General features: G+C 39.8%; 1 protein-coding gene across 1 annotated transcript in view; it reads left to right on the forward strand.

The window, feature by feature from the left end:
- Positions 1–911: 911 nt before the first annotated feature.
- si:ch211-113g11.6 (uncharacterized protein LOC559008 homolog) overlaps positions 912–17,560 on the forward strand; it is a 48,225-nt gene continuing 31,576 nt past the window's right edge. Inside the window, exons 1-4 of the mRNA XM_039750874.1 lie at positions 912–1,105; positions 14,739–14,878; positions 15,277–15,339; positions 16,977–17,072. Of these exons, the coding sequence (XP_039606808.1) occupies positions 1,018–1,105; positions 14,739–14,878; positions 15,277–15,339; positions 16,977–17,072 (387 nt within the window). The 5' untranslated portion in view covers positions 912–1,017. The remainder of the gene's footprint in view (positions 1,106–14,738; positions 14,879–15,276; positions 15,340–16,976; positions 17,073–17,560) is intronic.

Consider the following 17,560-nt stretch of genomic DNA (forward strand, 5'->3'; position numbering starts at 1 on the left):
CCATTAAAACTAACAGAGCTTATAAGGTTCTCCCAGGAAGCATGGGGTAAACCGTCCAGACCCAGGAGGGTAAATCTTGTAGAGATGAAGAATGGGATAAACTGCAACTTGTAGAGGCGAAGCTTGTAGAGACAGGTACAAAAAAACCTGAAGTTGTAATAGTTGTCAAAGGGGCTTCTACAAAATACTAAATTAAGTGTCTGACTACTTATATGAATGAGAGATTTCAGTTTTTGATTTTTAAAAAATGTGCAAACCTTTCTGGAAAATGTTTTCACTTTCTTATTATGGGTTATCAAATGTAGTTTGATGAGCAAAAATGGCCGATTTATCAATTTAATATTAAATCTAGAGCAGAGTAAAGTGTGCAGAAACTGAAGGAATCTGAATACATTGTTAAATCTCTGTACCTCTCGGGGATGTAAGAGGAATAACAGAGCACCAGAGAATGTGCAAATGCAGGCATGTGTAAATGGTGATTCAATAGCAGGAATTTGCATTTGTGAAACTAAACACTGCACCACTGGGCTGACTTTTTTTAATCATTAACTGTTGTCAATGAAATTGACTATTTTGGACTAAAAGGGAATAACGTTTAATTAGACATTCACAATAAACTGCAGAAATATTTTTTTAAAAATCAAGAATATGTAGGTCCATTGAATCTGTTAATAAGAAAGTAGACAAACCTTGAAGTTGGCATCTGCTATAGTGCATTAGGGTTTTTTGACATTTGGTGAATGTCTTGTTTATCTTTGACTTATAATTTCCCTTTCATGCACTGGATTCTGTTGTATGAACCCTCCCATTTTTGCTTAGACGAGTCGGTACCTCTCTCTCTCACTCTCTCTCTCTCCCGCTCTCTCTCTCCCTCCCAATTTCAGTATAAAGGGAAGAGATTTCCAGGCAAAATACATAAAACAGCAGTGAGACGAGTTACTATTCTGCTCAGACAGAGACGTAATTGAGGACAAGGAAAAACGCCGATAGGATCGCTAATCACCGTTAGAAGCAAACATGAAACATTTAATATTGATATTATCGTTTTTAGCAGTTTTACCAATATTTGCACAGAAAGTTCCTCGGCTCAGATTCAGAATTAAAGGTAAGTATTTCGTATAGTCCAGTATTGGATGATTAGTATGCATTTGTGCGCCGTCTATTTATTGCTTTTATATGAATGTTTGGAGTGAACAGAGAAAGTGATAGGAATTTCAAGACTTTCGGTGTTCGATTTTAAATTAAACTTTCCTGTCGCATAGTGCTGGGAAACATAGGGAATGAAAAAGATGGCATTTCGTATGTATATTCCTGCTATATATAGAAAGAGCTGTTACAGTTTTACAAAAGTCATCAACGCGGCATCAATGTAATGAACTATTTGCCTTTCCCTTTCAAAAGAAATAGCAATTAAATTGCACTACAAGAAGTGTGCGCGCTCCTGTGAGCAGGATCCGCTGTGCACAACACAGCACGCGCGACCCCGAGGACACGAGGAAGGGTAGCGGGTCCGCGTCTGCGGCACTGCATTGCAGGTGCCCGGCTTGGCGAGGATGATGGGACTGCAGCACACGAGAAGGCAAAGACAGGAACGCCGGGGTGTGGCGCGACGGCGCTCTGTACCGACAATTATATTTCCCGTCTTTCGGCAGCGGTTGGAGCACTTACAACTCCCGCAAATGTATAAGAAGCACACCTGCAATTCGCGGCAATGTGACGCAACTGGTCTTTGTGACGTCTGCACTCGTTAGGCACTACTTGACTGTGCAGTACAGTGCGTGGAAATGGCGAATATCAGGGGGTAGATGTGCTGATTACCGGGGGAGGTGGTGCCGAGTGATTATTCGCGTCGCATGTCGGAAACGTGCGACTGATTTGTTTGGCGCAGCTTGCTTTGACAAACTGCTATTTTAAAGATTGCATTGATCATATTTACGTATAGGGAATTATCATTCATATCAGTCGCTTATGGTGCCTTTTGCACATTTTTATCCGTTTTTTTAGTAGAGGAGTGTCGAGGTGGGGATGCTGTTTTACAGAAAATAGAGATCTACTGATAATATTTTCATTTATGAACAAATGTTAGGAGATGCACTGACGCCCTGTCACCCTGCATTGAAAGAACTGGGTCAGGAAAATGAACAAATTATTTGTGATTTTCACATAGAGCAGCTAGAGAGAGCAACTGATACATTACCAGAGATGAATGTCAAATGCAGTTTTAGATGTGTTGTGTAAGAAAACGTAGTCTTAAAGTGTTATGGGAAGTGAAATCATGAAAAGCTTGAATTATGATAGAGATGTCTCCTCTCAGCAATTGGGTGCCTTGTGTGTGATAAGTGCATTTTTCCCCCCATGCTGTCATGGGTTTCTTGAAGAAGGGGCCTGAGCTGCCTCGAAAGTTTGCATATTGTAATCTTTTTAGTTAGCCAATAAATATACTGTAAGATGTCATTTTGCTTGACTTCTCGCTGCATTCATAATGGCTAACACGGTACAAAACTCCTAGTACTTCCATCCATAACAAAAGACGTGCTGTTAGTCTGGCATTGTTGGCTGTGTGGTTGTTGATACAAATATAGATAGTCTCCCATCTTTGGGCTGTATCCTGACTTTTCCTGAGACACATTTTATAGCATTTATTTTTGTGGCACATTTTAATACATGAAGGTACATTCATGAAAAGCTCTGTTCTTTAATTGCACTTTGGAAGTTTGTGTGGCTTCTCAAAGAGCCATTACTTAACAGAACATTTTAATTCTGGGAAGAGTTCTTTGCATATGAAATTGATTCTTTTGGCTTTGAAAAGATGACTAATATGTGGACAAAACAGAATGCCAACAGATCAAGAAAGAAGGAACTAATAGTTCATTATTGTATCTAGCAAGAGTCCTTTAAAAATCAGGAAGCCATTGGTATTTCACAAATCTGTTATTTTTTATTCATATCCATGTATCGAACTTGTTACAGATATAAATATTTTTTAATCTGATTTGAGCTTTATTAAATGGTCTTTTCACACGATCTTTTTGAGTTTTCTGGAACCTTCTTCTGAATGATCCTTTTAAGAACTAAAAATGGTTCCACTGTGGTATCTTTCTGAATCACGGCTTTGGCACCTGTAACTAAACAGAGTTATACAAGAAATTAAAGAGTAAATAGATATCTGAGAACCGCACTGTCCAGCTTAAACACAAAAAATATGGTCAGACGGCCAGAAAGGACATGAAAATAAAAACTCCAGTTGTCACAATTTTGGAGAAAACAAACCTCTGGATTACAAGGCCAAATTCCAAACCCACTCTAGACCTTGAATGTGTCACCATTAACAGGACACTCTTGTCGAGCTCTCTTCATCTTCCCAGCATCTCAGGTAGCTGCAATATACTTAGGATAACCATAAAGTACCAGAAAATAGAAAAATGTACAAAAGTAACCAGCTTATAAAAATATCAAATAGAATTGCATTTTATGATAAGAACTGATTTCCACCTGACCTCATTATGAATGAATGCTAGTGATGCTATTAATTTCTTAAGTGATTAAAAGCAAGATGAATTAAGGAGTTAGATTTTAGTAGTTTTTGGAAGTGTTCAGCTGTATTGGTCCAGTGTATTTCTAATGGTAAAATATTCCAGACTTTTGGTGTATAGAAATCGAATGCTGCATCACCAGTTGTTTTATGATTCACTCTCAATATTTTGACAGGACAATTTTAAAGGATCCTACACTACAATTAGAAATGTAGGAGGGTAAGCACTCTAAAATATCAATTTGCTAGATTGGTTAGAATCTTGTATACAATTAAATAAAGTTTCAAATCAATCCTAAAGGACACAGGAAACCAGTGTAGTGATGCTATACTGGTGAGATGCTCAGATTTTTCTTTTTAGATCAAATTTTTGCTGCTGTGGAAAATTGCAGTTGAGTTATTATTATTATCCATCCATCCTCTTCTACTTATCCGAGATTGGGTCATGGGGGCAGCAGCTTGAGCAAAAATGCCCAGACTTCCCTCTCCCTGGCCACTTCTTCTAGCTGTTCTGGGGGAATCCCGAGGCATTCCCAGGCCAGCCAGGAGACATAGTCCATCCAGAGTGTCCTGGGTCTTCCCTGGGACCTCCTCCCGGTTGGACGTGCCTGGAACACCTCACCAGGGAGGGATCTCACGCTAAATTCTTCCCTCACTCATGAACAAGACCCCGAGATACTTGAACTCCTCCACTTGGGGCAGGATCTCTCCCCAAACCCTGAGAGGGCACTCCACCCTTTTACGACTGAGGACCATGGTCTTGGATTTGGAGGTGCTGATTCCCATCCCAGCCGCTTCACACTCAGCTGCGAACCAATCCAGAGAGAGCTGAAGATCACGGCCTGATTAAGCAAACAGGAAAATATCATCTGCAAAAAGCAGTGACCCAATCCTGAGTCCACCAAATCGGACCCCCTCAACACCCTGGCTGCACCTAGAAATTCTGTCCATAAAAGTTATGAACAGAATCGGTGACAAAGGGCAGCCCTGGCAGAGTCCAACTCTCACTGGAAACGGGTTTGCCAGCAATGTACAGGGACCAAACAGTTCTTATCAGGGGGTCCGGTACCCCATACTCCTGGAGCACCCCCCACAGGATTCCCCGAGGGACACGGTCGAATGCCTTTTCCAAGTCCACAAAACACTGGTTGGGCAAACTCCCATGCACCCTCCATGACCCTGCCAAGGGTGTAGAGCTGGTCCACTGTTCCGCGACCAGGGCGAAAACTACACTGTTCCTCCTGAATCCGAGGTTCAACTATCCGACAGACCCTCCTCTCCAGGACTCCTGAATAGACTTTTCCAGGGAGGCTGAGGAGTGTGATCCCTCTGTAGTTGGAACACACCCTCCGGTCTCCCTTCTTAAAGAGGGGGACCACCACCCCATTCTGCCAATCCAGAGGCACTGCCCCCGATGTCCATACGATGTTGCAGAGGCGTGTCAACCAAGACAGTCCTACAACATCCAGAGCCTTAAGAAACTCCGGGCGTATCTCATCCACCCCTGGGGCCATGCCACCAAGGAGTTTTTTTCACCACCTCGGTGACCTCAGTCCTAGAGATGGGGAAGCCCACCTCTGAGTCCCCAGGCTCTGCTTCCTCATTGGAAGGCATGTTAATGGGATTGAGGAGGTCTTTAAAGTACTCCCCCCACCGACCCACAACATCCCGAGTCGAGGTCAGCAGCACACCATGCCCACCATATACAGTGTTGACACTGCACTGCTTCCTCCTCCTGAGATGCTGGATGGTGGGCCAGAATCTCCTTGAAGCCATTCGAAAGTCGTTCTCCATGGCCTCCCCAAACTCCTCCCATGCCTGAGTTTTTACCTTCAAGTCAGGGGGCAATAAGTATGCCCACACCTGCTCGGTGCCTCTCACTGGGGGCAACTCCAGAGTGGTAGAGAGTCCAGCCCCTCTCAAGGAGATTGGTTCCAGAGTCCAAGTTTAGCCGGAACCTCTCGACATTGTGCACTAGCTCAGGGTCCTTCCCCTTCAGAGAGGTGACATTCCACATCCCGAGAGCCAGCTTCTATAGCCGAGGATCGGACCACCAAGGTCCCCGCCTTTGGCCACCACCCAACTCACACTTCACCCGACCTCCTTGGCCCCTCCCATAGGTGGTGAGCCCATGGGAAGGGGGACCCACGTTGCCTCTTTGGGCTGTGCCCACCCTAGCCCCATGGGTGCAGGCCCGGCCACCAGGCAGGGGAAAATGGCGTCCAAATTTTTTATTCTTCATAGGAGGTTTTGTTGAACCGCTGTTTGTCTCATCCCTCACCTAGGACCAGTTTGCCTTGGGTGGCCCTACCAGGGGCATAAAGCCCCGGACAACAGAGCTCCTAGGATCATTGGGACACACAAACCCCTCCACCACGATAAGGTGGCGGTTCAAGTAGGGGATTATTATTATTATTATTATTTTGATAATCCTGCATGCATTGCAATAATTATAATAATAATATAATAATTGAAATAATTAATAATAATAAGTATTATCCATCCATCCATCCATTTTCCAACTCGCTGAATTCGAACACAGGGTCACGGGGGTCTGCTGGAGCCAATCCCAGCCAACACAGGGCACAAGGCAGGAACAAATCCCGGGCAGGGTGTCAACCCACCGCAGATAATAAGTATTATTATTTTGATAATCCTGCATGCATTGCAATAATATAGATGGCTAAAATCAAAAGCAAGCATCCACTTTTTAGCATCTTGGAGTGACACAAAAGATGAAACTCATGATGTTTCTTCAGTTAAAGCAGTCTTATGTATTTAATGTGTGATTTAAAGTTTAGCTCTAAATGTAAGAAAACAACAAAATTCTTTACATATAAATTATTTGTAAAGCCAGATGGTCTAGTTTATTGCTATGGTCTTCACTATTTGGTTTGCTGCCATATGTTTTGTTTGTTTGTTCCATATGTTCATGTAAAACAAAAAATAAAAAATAGAAAAAAACAAGTTCAGACAAAAATGTGTGAAATTATCAAGAGAATTAAGTGTGTTCAAAATATAAGTAGTGACTGTAAATGATTTATAAGTACAATTTCTTATAAATTTACTGTCAATCCACTTTTCCTGGTTGGGTTCGTGGTAGCAACATCTCAACCTGGACAGACTGAACCATCTTATTTTTTTTTTTTCTCCTTTTTATTAATTTTATTGCAAACCATCTTATTCTTAGCAACAATAATCCACCGGTTATGTGTCCTAGACATCTTCCCAGTAGGCCAGGCTTTATACATATTTCACGGTATGCACAGTACCTAGGTGGCATGAAGTAACTCCTCTTAGTTTATTTCAGTGTCCTTTCATATTATTGAGTTCCACACCATAGCATGGGGTGTGATTGTAGCAACCCTGTGTGGGAGCCCAATTTTGACAACTTCTATTCACAATATAATTTTTTCATTTACAAGAGCTCATGATAATAGATGAAGTAGGTGATGTAGATTAAGAAACTGAAATTCTAAGGACCTAGCACCTGCTTCACAACCACAGTCCAATACAACATCCACAAATCTTCCACTACTGCAACAATTCTTGGTTAGTCTTATGACCACATGAGCCCTAATTTATGAACAGGAATGTTAGACGTTTAAATTCCTGAACTTTAAAGCAATAATTATTATTAAATTTCAGTGGCCAGTATTGACAACAAAATGGTGTCTTTGGTGGATATTGCCTTTAAAATGCTGATCTTCTCTCATGAATGTCTCCTAAATATGATCTGTTCATTATCTAGGCATAATAATGCATTCTGATTCAACAAATAGCACACACGAAATTGCACATTGTCATATCTTTAGTAAGAAGACTGTTTAAATATTCAAGTTCAGTAATGGAAGAAGTAAGATAACACTTAGAACTGGTAACTGGTGGAATGCCCTTTTACAAAAATAACCTCAAAGAAAGGCTTCCCATAGCTGTTGATTGGACTAACTCATGGCTGGGCTGTCTTGTATTCATTGAAGGAACAATAAATTCCAGGGTACATGGAGAGATTCTTCAAGAGAATATCCTGAAACTGAAAGGCTCCAGCAGACCCCCATGACCCTGTAGTTAGGATATAGTGGGTTGGATAATGGATGGATGAAACTAAATTGAGTCTGTGGAATGATAATCACCCCAAACACAGGAGAACCTGAACAAAACAGATTAAACAGAAGAAATTCTGCATTATAGAATAGCCCTATGGTAGTCTCAGTCCTACTTAAATGTGGATGCATGATCAGATGGAAAGCATTTATGTAAGGTATCACAGAAATGTAATTGAAATGAAAGTTATCTGCAAAGAGCAATCAGCCTAAGTAAGTTATGTCAGAAAGGCTGTGCAGTTCTGATCTTTAGTTACGAGAAACATTGGCATTGTTATTTTTAAACGAGGTTCCACGAGTTCACACTATTTTTCCAATCCTGGCATTCAAAATATATATAATTATTGCTAAACAACGAAATGACAATGTACAGTTTTTAAGTGTACCCGCTTGCTTTTGCTAATGTGATACAGAACATTTGCTGAATTTAACTTGATTGGAATAAATAGCATCACACTACAAAGATCTTTTGCATTTTAAACAACTGACTTTTGAAACTGAGTTATGTGCTTTTATTTTTTTTAATCTGTTAGTTTACTAGCTGTATGTCTTAGTTTGCACATAGCTGACTTAATTGACTTAAACTGGTTGTGCTGATTTTTTTGTCAGTTAATACAAAGGTAAAACCATATAAACAGAAAAAGATGACAAAATAATAAAATTGCATATGAATATAATAAATATGTGAATTGTGGCACATCGGTTAGCACTGCTGCCTCATTGGACCAGAGTTCAGGACTCAAGGTGCACTAACAGGTGCAAAGTCCACTTTGTTCGGCTGAATGACCTGTTCTTGTCTAGATTGTTATATTGCTCTAATGAAGCTGAATACATGGCACATTCCTTGTGTTTTTTCTCTGTACTCCATTGCAATGTGGGATGATTGAAGTCTGCTGACAAAAAATGAATGACATATAAGGCAGCTTTATTACAACTGAATCGATTAAGCAATAGCCAACCTACTTCACTGATTTTGCTGAGTATTAACTAAATATATTACAATAGCTTTTGCATGTTTTCCAAATCTTTGTCACTCGTGGGTAATATCCACCTATTTTAAATCATTGCACACCAGGAACATCGATGGAAGTGTTTTTCTAGTGACTTCAGTCAGTTTGTCAGTCATTTACCAACCCACTATATCCTAACACAGGGTCACGGGGGTCTCCTGAAGCCAATCCCAGCCAACACAGGGCACAAGGCAGTAAAAAGTCCCGAGCATGGTGCCAGCCCACTGCAGGGCACACACACACACACCCGGGTACAATTTAGGATCGCCAATGCACTTAACCTGCATGTCTTTGGACTGTGGGAGGATACCCATGGAGACACCAAGTAATCTTGGTGTGTTTCATCAGTTATACACAATTTTACATACTTTAATTCAAATATGGCATCTAGCTTCTCATTAATTATTTAAATATAAAGCTATCTTATAAAACCTGCTTAATCCAGTGTAGGCTGGAATGGATCAGAGACCATCTTAGGTTTAGGAGGGAGCCAGTTTATCACTAAACTTATTCACGCTGGGCTAGTTTGGAGTCATCAACTAACCTAACATCACATCTTTTAGTTGTGGGAGGTAGAAAGACTAGAGTATCCAGTGAAAAAGTCTAAATATATACAGTATCTCTGCAGCCCATAGGTTCCAACCTGGAGCTACAAGTAGGTGGGGTTGACTCCAGTGGGTCTAGTTGCAGACCTCAAGAGCTCCATGCCGTTACACTATGTTTAAGTCTAGGGTTCTGGGAGGGTTATCTAACTAATATAATGATGACTGTCTAAGTCAACTCCAGGTACTTGGAGCTCCAGGATGGATTCTCATGGCTGCAGAGATACCGGACAAAAAAAAAATCACATAAGACATAAGGAGCCACACTAATCACAGAGCTACAAAGTGAAAATGATTTGATATTTTGTATTTGCTCAAGAAGTTTTCTATGAACAAGTTTATACACTGCTCAAAAACATTAAGGGAAGACTTAAATAACTCATCGGATCTTAATGAATGAAATATTCAATTGGAAATACTGAATGATACTGTGTAATTTATTGAGAACAAAATGATATAATAACAGTCAATGGAAACCAAAATCACCAACCCACTGAGGGCTTGATTCAACATCACACTGAAAATCAAAGTCAAAGACTAAAATCACAGGCTGATCCAACTTTTGTGACTTTCATCATGGCAACTCATAAAGTGACTCAGTATTGTGTATGGCGCCCATGTGCCTCTATGCACTCCCAACAATGTCTGGGCATGCTCCTGAAGAGACAGCAGATGGTATCCTGGGGGATCTCCCCCCAGAGCTGGATCAGGGCATCAGTGAGGTCCAGGACAGTCCGTGACACTGCTTGGTGGCGTCAGAAGCATCAATACATGTCCCAGAGGTTCTCAATTGGATTCAGGTCGGTGGAATGTGCGGGCCAGTCAATAGCATCAATGCCTTCGTCATCTAGGAACTGCCTACACACTCTGGCCTCATGAGGCCAGGCATTGTCCTTCACCGGGGGGCACCCAGGGCCCACTGCACTAGCATAAAGTCTGACAATGGCTCTGAGGATTTCATCACGGTATGTAACAGCAGTCAGGGTACCATTGCCTAGCATGTGGAGGTTTGTGCGACGCTCCAATGATATGCCTTCCATCTCTGACCAACTGCCAAACCATTCATGCTGGATAATATTACAGGCTGCATAATGTTCACCAAAATATCACATGTGCTCAGTGTGAACTTGCTATCATCTATGTAGAGAACAGAGTGTCAATGGTGGAAATGGCAATATTTGTATTCTCTGGTGAATGCTATTCAAGCTGCACAGTGATGGGCTGTGAGTAAAGGTCCCACTAGAGGACGTTGGGCCCTCATATTTACATTTACATTTATTTATTTGGCTGATGCCTTTATTCAAGGTGATTTACAAAATTTAGGACACAATTGGATACAAAGTGACTTACTCAGGGTCACACAGTGTTGGTAGTGGGATTTGAACCCCCAACCTCAGGGTTTGAAGTTCAAAGCCTTAACCACTATGCCACACTGCATGCCAAAATGATATGGTTTGTTTCTGGCAGTTTGATCAGAAACATGCCCACCGGTAGCTAGCTGGAGGTCATTTTGTAGAGCCATGGCAGTGTTCCTCAAGCTCCACTTCAAGCAAAGGGGCAGATACTGGTCCTGCTGCTGGGCTGATGCTCTTTTACAGCTCTGTCCAGCTCTCCTCATGTAACCACCCATCTCCTGGTATCTCCTCCATGCTCTTAAGACTGTGCTTGGAGAAACAGCAAACCTTCTTGTGATGGCATGCATGGATGTGCCAACCTGGAGGAGCTGGACTAACTGGGCAACCTGAACAGACTGCAGGTACCTCCTCATGCCATCAGATGTGACAAGGGCACTAGCAAAATGCAAACTAGAGAAGTTTCAGTCAGGAAGGATAAGGAGAGAGCAATTGTCTGTGGCCATCACCTGCAAATCCATTCCCTTTTTGAGGGTTGTCTTGCTATTGCATCTCCAGTGCACCTGTTGTCACTTTTATTTGCACCAAGGCTGGTGAAGTTGATTCACAATCCCTTATACTTTCTAGCTGGACAGATTGATATCCCTGAAGCTTAACTGACTTGGTGTTATACTGTGATGACTAAGTGTCCCCTTAATTTTGGAGCAGTGTATTTTTCATAAATTGGAATTCACCACGATTCAAAGTGGTGTTAAGGAGTGCAAAACCATAAAAGCCTACCTTTATAATGCAGAATAACATGAGCATAAGAGGGAAATAGTACAGTTGTAAATTACATTATACAAGGTGCATCTGAGGTGTATTCAAGGTGTAGGAAACCAGGACTGTAATCATAATTAGCATCCACCACTTTATAACTATAGCTCCTGGAAGCCACATGTACCACTAAGGTCTTGAAAAGGATTAATTTTCACTCCCTTTCCTTGACTTCCTGGCAAGGGAAATTATTTCAAAAGTGAGAGCTAAACACATCCTGAGCAAAAGTATTCAATAAAGATATCAAGAGTCTGAGCCAGCTCATTAAATCTCTTTAGCTTAGTTTTCAGAACATATAGCCTTAGACCAAATGGTACATTACAAAGCTGATCACTCACTTTTGATCCATGTGCTATGACATACACTTACATGTATGAGCAACCTTACATTCAAATATAGTGTTTGTATGGGCAATCTGTGACAAGCACGTAAAATCCAATGACAGTTCATTGATCTTCCTTTCAATGATGCATCATCAGGAATACAGAGTTAGCATGTTGTCTCCAGTTAAACACAGAAGAGCTGAGATGTGCATAAATGCAATTAACAGTCATTTTTCATCCCCTGCATCTTTAATACACATTAAGAAACCCTTTCATCTACAGATATAATTTCCAAGTGAATGACAAGCCAGACACTCAAATGTGTACCACAAAGCCTGCTCCTTATTGAGCACCGCAGCTGAAAAGGTGAAGTTGCGTATAAAGTTAAGGCTGACTGTATCTAGCTAGTGCTTTTTAACCTAAAACATGAGCCACAACTCCCAGCAGTAAAAAGATATTTCTTGCCAAAAAAAAAACAGTGTAAATTATTAAAGTCTAACCTATCAATATATATATCTCAACTACTTGTGATCCTCCCCTTGGTAGATGGTGAGCTCAACTAGAACTTTGATTTAGCTTCTTCAGTATGATCCCTTATCTAAGCAAAATTCTGAGGTGATCACCTTAAAATAATTTGCTAAGGTTACCTCTATCAGACCTCATTGACCCTAATAACGATGCTGTAAGACACACATAGAATACACATGACTCTCCATCACACCAATCTCACAATATCATTAAACACAGTTTATTAAAATACATTTTCATATTGTAAAACAAAAGAACGTGAAAATGTTCAAGTAGTGGAGAATACAACTTTGTTTCTTATAATTAAGATCATTAATGTTAACATGTGCCCTGCGGTGAACTGGCACCCTGCCCGGGGTTTGTTTCCTGCCTTGCGCCCTGTGTTGGCTGGGATTGGCTCCAGCAGACCCCCGCGACCCTGTATTTAGGATATAGCGGGTTGGATGATGGATGGAATATTAACATGCATTATAATATATGATCTGCCAAATGAACCACTCACTACTCTCATAGCTTGTCAGACAGGTACATTTTGAATGCAGCATTCTGGTCACACCTACCAAGTATTTCTGTATGATAGTATTCACTGATATTTCTTTCAAAACTCACACATTACACCCATTTTTCTGGAGAAAGGACCAAAAAAAATTTAAAAAAATGATTGTGAACTACGTCTTTTTTGGTCAACAAAGCCCCAACTGGATAATCTCCATGGAGATAATACAGGTAGCAAATAAATTACGCTGAGATATTTTACTGACTCCACACTGTTTAATAGGAGTAAGCCTTGAAGAAAGGTAGACTGAATTTTTTTAACATGAGCAGGCGCTATGAGAGAGCTGATATCTATCATTAGTCTGGATACAACATAGTGTAATGGAAAGCCACAATGTCTGTGTGTCTTGTGTTTGAGAAGAGGAATATAAAAGATTTTGACTTGTAAGAACTTTGAAAGTGGAATTCTAAATGATTAATGATAATTATACTGGATGAGGGCCAGTCAATTACACTAAAATGGAGACATTAAAATTTAATGCAAGTGAAATCATTTTATAGTAAGTGCTTTTTTGTATACTTTACTGCAAATAGTCTCTGCCATAAAATTATTTTCCTGTAATTAATGTCATGGAACTGGTCGGGTTAGTTTTGGCCTTGTACCTGATGCCGCCTGGAAAGTGCCCAGCTTCCTGTAACCTTGCATCACATTAATCAGATTCAGGAAAACAATAGATGGATGGATTATCTCATTAGTTGTTGAAATCAGAAAGAGGGAGTCAAGGATGGAAATTATCGAAGTGGAACCTCTTAAAGAATACATGAATTAACTAGACGAGGTGCATGGGTTAAGGGCCAAGCTTCTTCATCTTTAATTGTTGTACTTTAGGGCTTGATGCTCTTCATATATTGGAAGGCACCAGTTTGCAAGAAAGGACCTCAATGGGAGATAGCTAGATCTAAATATAGGAGTGTCAAAGTCTCATCATGGAGACCTACTATGGCTGCAAGCTTTTAGTTCAAGCTACTTTCTTAATTAGTAATCAATTATTGCTGCTAATGAAGCATACTTCTTTTGCCTACATTTTAAATGATTTGCTTTTTTAAAATTCAGAACACTTAATTGTTTCTTTTTTTTATTAGCGAGTAAACAAACAGTAATGAAATGCAAAGTGTGCTAGCTGATGTCGACACCATGTTTGAGAGTCACAGACAGATGTAGGCCAAGTGTAAAGGCCTGTGATGCCTGCCAGTGTGGTGATAGAGAATGATGGTAACACAGAGTGAGAACTGTCAGTGAGAGGTTAGAGCACAACCTGTGCTGCAGTGTCACGGTGTACAAAAGGAGCTCAAAAAACATAAATGATCTTTTTGAAACAAATAATTATATTGCTTAGTTCAAAACCTCATAACTCATCTTCAAACCTGGCAAATGCAATTATAGGGTTGTAGGAAGCTGAAGCCATGGCAGCATCAGGTATATACAGGAAGGCAAACTTGATTGGGGGAGCAATCCCCTCTGTTCATAGTGCCAATTTACTTGAGAATATCATCGAGATGAAAGAAAAAAAACAGAGCGACTAGAGGAAAACCTATGGAGAGACAAGCGAAACATGGAAATTCCATGCAGATGGCGACCAGGTTAGCATTTGAATCCCATCTCATGTATCTATAAGGCAATAATGCTAGCCATCATCTACAGAATCATCCTTTGTTGAAATGTGTTTGGATAATATGTTTTTATTTTTATTATGGGACACTGTTGTTATACTTTACTATAGGAATGAAGCAATGCAATTCTCTCACATGTATTTTGATATCATCCTGTCAGTTCTTTCAGGAATACCAGGATTTCCTTTAACCAAAACTGTAGTTAGCTGACTTTGTAAAGAAGTCCTTGACTTGCACTTGCACTGACATGATGTCGGTGATTTAAAATGTTGTCTAATTATGGTGTTTGCTCCTTTTGTGCTACAGATCCAGTCCGATATCAGTTTTCCAAAGAGGAAAACTACACGATGTTTTTTCATGAAGAAGGGACAGATGTCATTTTTGTCGGAGGCAGAGAGGTCATCTATGTCTTGCAGTTTAAAGACTCCAAAGTCAGTGCCACTGAGGTAATATTACTTAGAAGACCAGTCAATAAATCATTCTATGCTGTGTTTTTGATTTAAACAGTATATCACAAAGCAAGATAAAAGTATGACTTAGTGTACATTTTTATAACAGACAAGACACACAATATAGGATTGAATTACATAAAAAAAGGCTAAACGTTATTATGAATGCAGGGATGGCTGTTTTCAGAAAGCAACAGCAGAAAAACAACTCTTCTTCTATATTGTAAATGTGAGGATCACAGAAGCTTTAGAGACAAATGTAAAGAGAAAGATCCACAGAGTATCAGAAGGGAAATAACGCCAAAAAGGACAATTAAAAGGTCTGTGCTGTTATAGTGTGTGTGCATTTGTCTATGAAATTTTAAAACATAAAACAAAACACTTTATAATTTCAGGTAAATGTTGAAGTGGATGAAAATGCAAAGAAGGTCTGCCTTTCCAAATCCAATGTACTGCAGGTGAGACATAAAAATAGGAAATGTTTACTGTTTTTAAGATTTTCTGCTCCACAAGGTAGTTCCACAATTAATTTATGGTATTTAAAAGTATTCAGTCATCCTTCTTCTGTCAAGGTAGTGTTTCTTTTTAAGACTCTGGCTAAACAACATGTACTATTAAAACTTCTCTATTTTTATTCTCTTTTTCCATGATCACAATTAATCACATACCTTATGGCTCTAAAAATTAGCAGGTAGTATGACTTAGTGGACTTTAAGGTTGGTGGTTCAGTTTTTGTCTGAGAACAACTGTGTAACTCTGAGCATGTCACTTATATATATACTATATATATATAGTATATATATGTGTGTGTGTTTGCAGATAAATCTAATATGAGCTGTATGTGGATTTAGAATGCCTCGGGTCAGAGTTGGCTTTAAAAGCTTCTAAGTCTGTTCTCTCATCTTTCCTTTGAAATGAAAGAGGAAAAAATAGATGTCAACATTTTGAAAATTTAGCAGATTAATTAACTCAAATCATAAAAATATCCTATTGAAAAATATGGTAAATTCATTTTAGATGCAATAACAGCTTATAAGGACTTTTGAAGGATCCAGTTGTGCTTGTAAAGTGTGACACTAGTAAAACAGTTTTGGGTACGCTTGTTTCCACCACAGCCTTTTTATTAATGCTGCATCCAAACAATTTCCAGTTCACTTTTGGTGTAACCTAAGAAATAATGTTAGAGGTTTGCCCATAAAACCACTGTTACCTTTAGAGCACACTTGTGAGCAGATTTTCTTAAAACTCAAAAATAAGCCAAGAACACCAAAGCATAAAAAAGAAAAATAATTTATAACAAAAATAAATAATAAAACAGATTGACACAGGTTATAACAAAGCAGTAGGAATTAAAACTATCTAGCATGTGGGGTGTCTGTCACCTTTACTCACAAGGTTATTTCTACTGCTCACACCTTTTGCTCGTTCCTGTCATTCTATTGTTTCTCTTCCTCCTGTCAGTCATACTTTTGCCAGTTCTAGTCAATTGATCTGTAAGGACAATGAGTTGGTGTCTGCAAGGGTCTTTTAAGCCCCACCAGAAACTTTCTTTGTGGCAGGCCCTGAGACCATTTCTAGGGTCAGGAATTACTATGGGAGCTTTTTGGGTCATCTTCCTGGTACTCTCCCAGTAGCACCAGTTGGCCATGCAAGCATGATTACACCCCCATATTATTTTAAAGTGATACGTCTACCCAAAATTATCTGTCTCTGTTGAAGTGGAGCAGGAATCTATGTGTATGTGCTGCCACCTTGTGGTCTGATATGTATTAGGGAAATACTCCACGTTATTAGTGGTGCCCTGTTGTCACCAGTGATGATATTTTTACTAGTTTACCTGTTGCCAGAGTGTCTTATTGCCTGACTCTTTATGGAATGTATATAATCAAACCATGTATATGTGTTTTTGGATACTCTGGTTACCCATCCCACTTCCCCAAACACATTGGTCCCTATGTGAGTGTGGGTATAGCTGTGAGTGAGCCTAAAGATAGAATGCCTTCCAAACCACGTTAGGCTCAGGGCCCCCAAGACATTGAATTGCACTATGCGGGTATGAGAATATGAATTTTATGTTATGTTATGTTCAATTTAGACAGAATGTGAAAACTTCATTACAACAATTCAACCACTGGAAAATGATCACATTGTGTGTGGCACCCATGCAACAGCTCCCAAATGTTGGATGCTGGTAAGTTCCACAAATCATTTTTATTAAATATATTTAATGATTTAGTAAGTTACTATTATTTTCTGATACAGTATACTTAACACTGGTGCTATATTGACATCATTTTATGTATTTTAACTGAATCTATGTGAACACTAAGTCTTCTTCTAGAGTAATTTGTACACTAATACCAAAGATTTACAATTTAAAAAAATAAGAATAATCTTTTGCCATTGTTACTGTAATTTTTCCACACTTCCCACTATTTACATTTAAGGAACAGACCCCAAAACTGCTCTTGCTCTTATCCTTGTACATTTGGCGGCTTTCTCCTGGATATCATTGCTGCCTCTCAGCTAACTCAGCTGTTGTGTGGAGTTCAGAAGTCATCCAGACCCAACACATATCCTACCTAGTGATTTAATATGAGAGTGTACTCTTCCTCCATAAACAAGAAGAATACTTTTCCACCACTTTCCAATAAATATGAAGCTGTAGTATGCTTCTTG

Source organism: Polypterus senegalus, chromosome 1, assembly GCF_016835505.1.
Source record: "Polypterus senegalus isolate Bchr_013 chromosome 1, ASM1683550v1, whole genome shotgun sequence".
NCBI classification, from domain to species: Eukaryota; Metazoa; Chordata; class Cladistia; order Polypteriformes; family Polypteridae; genus Polypterus; species Polypterus senegalus.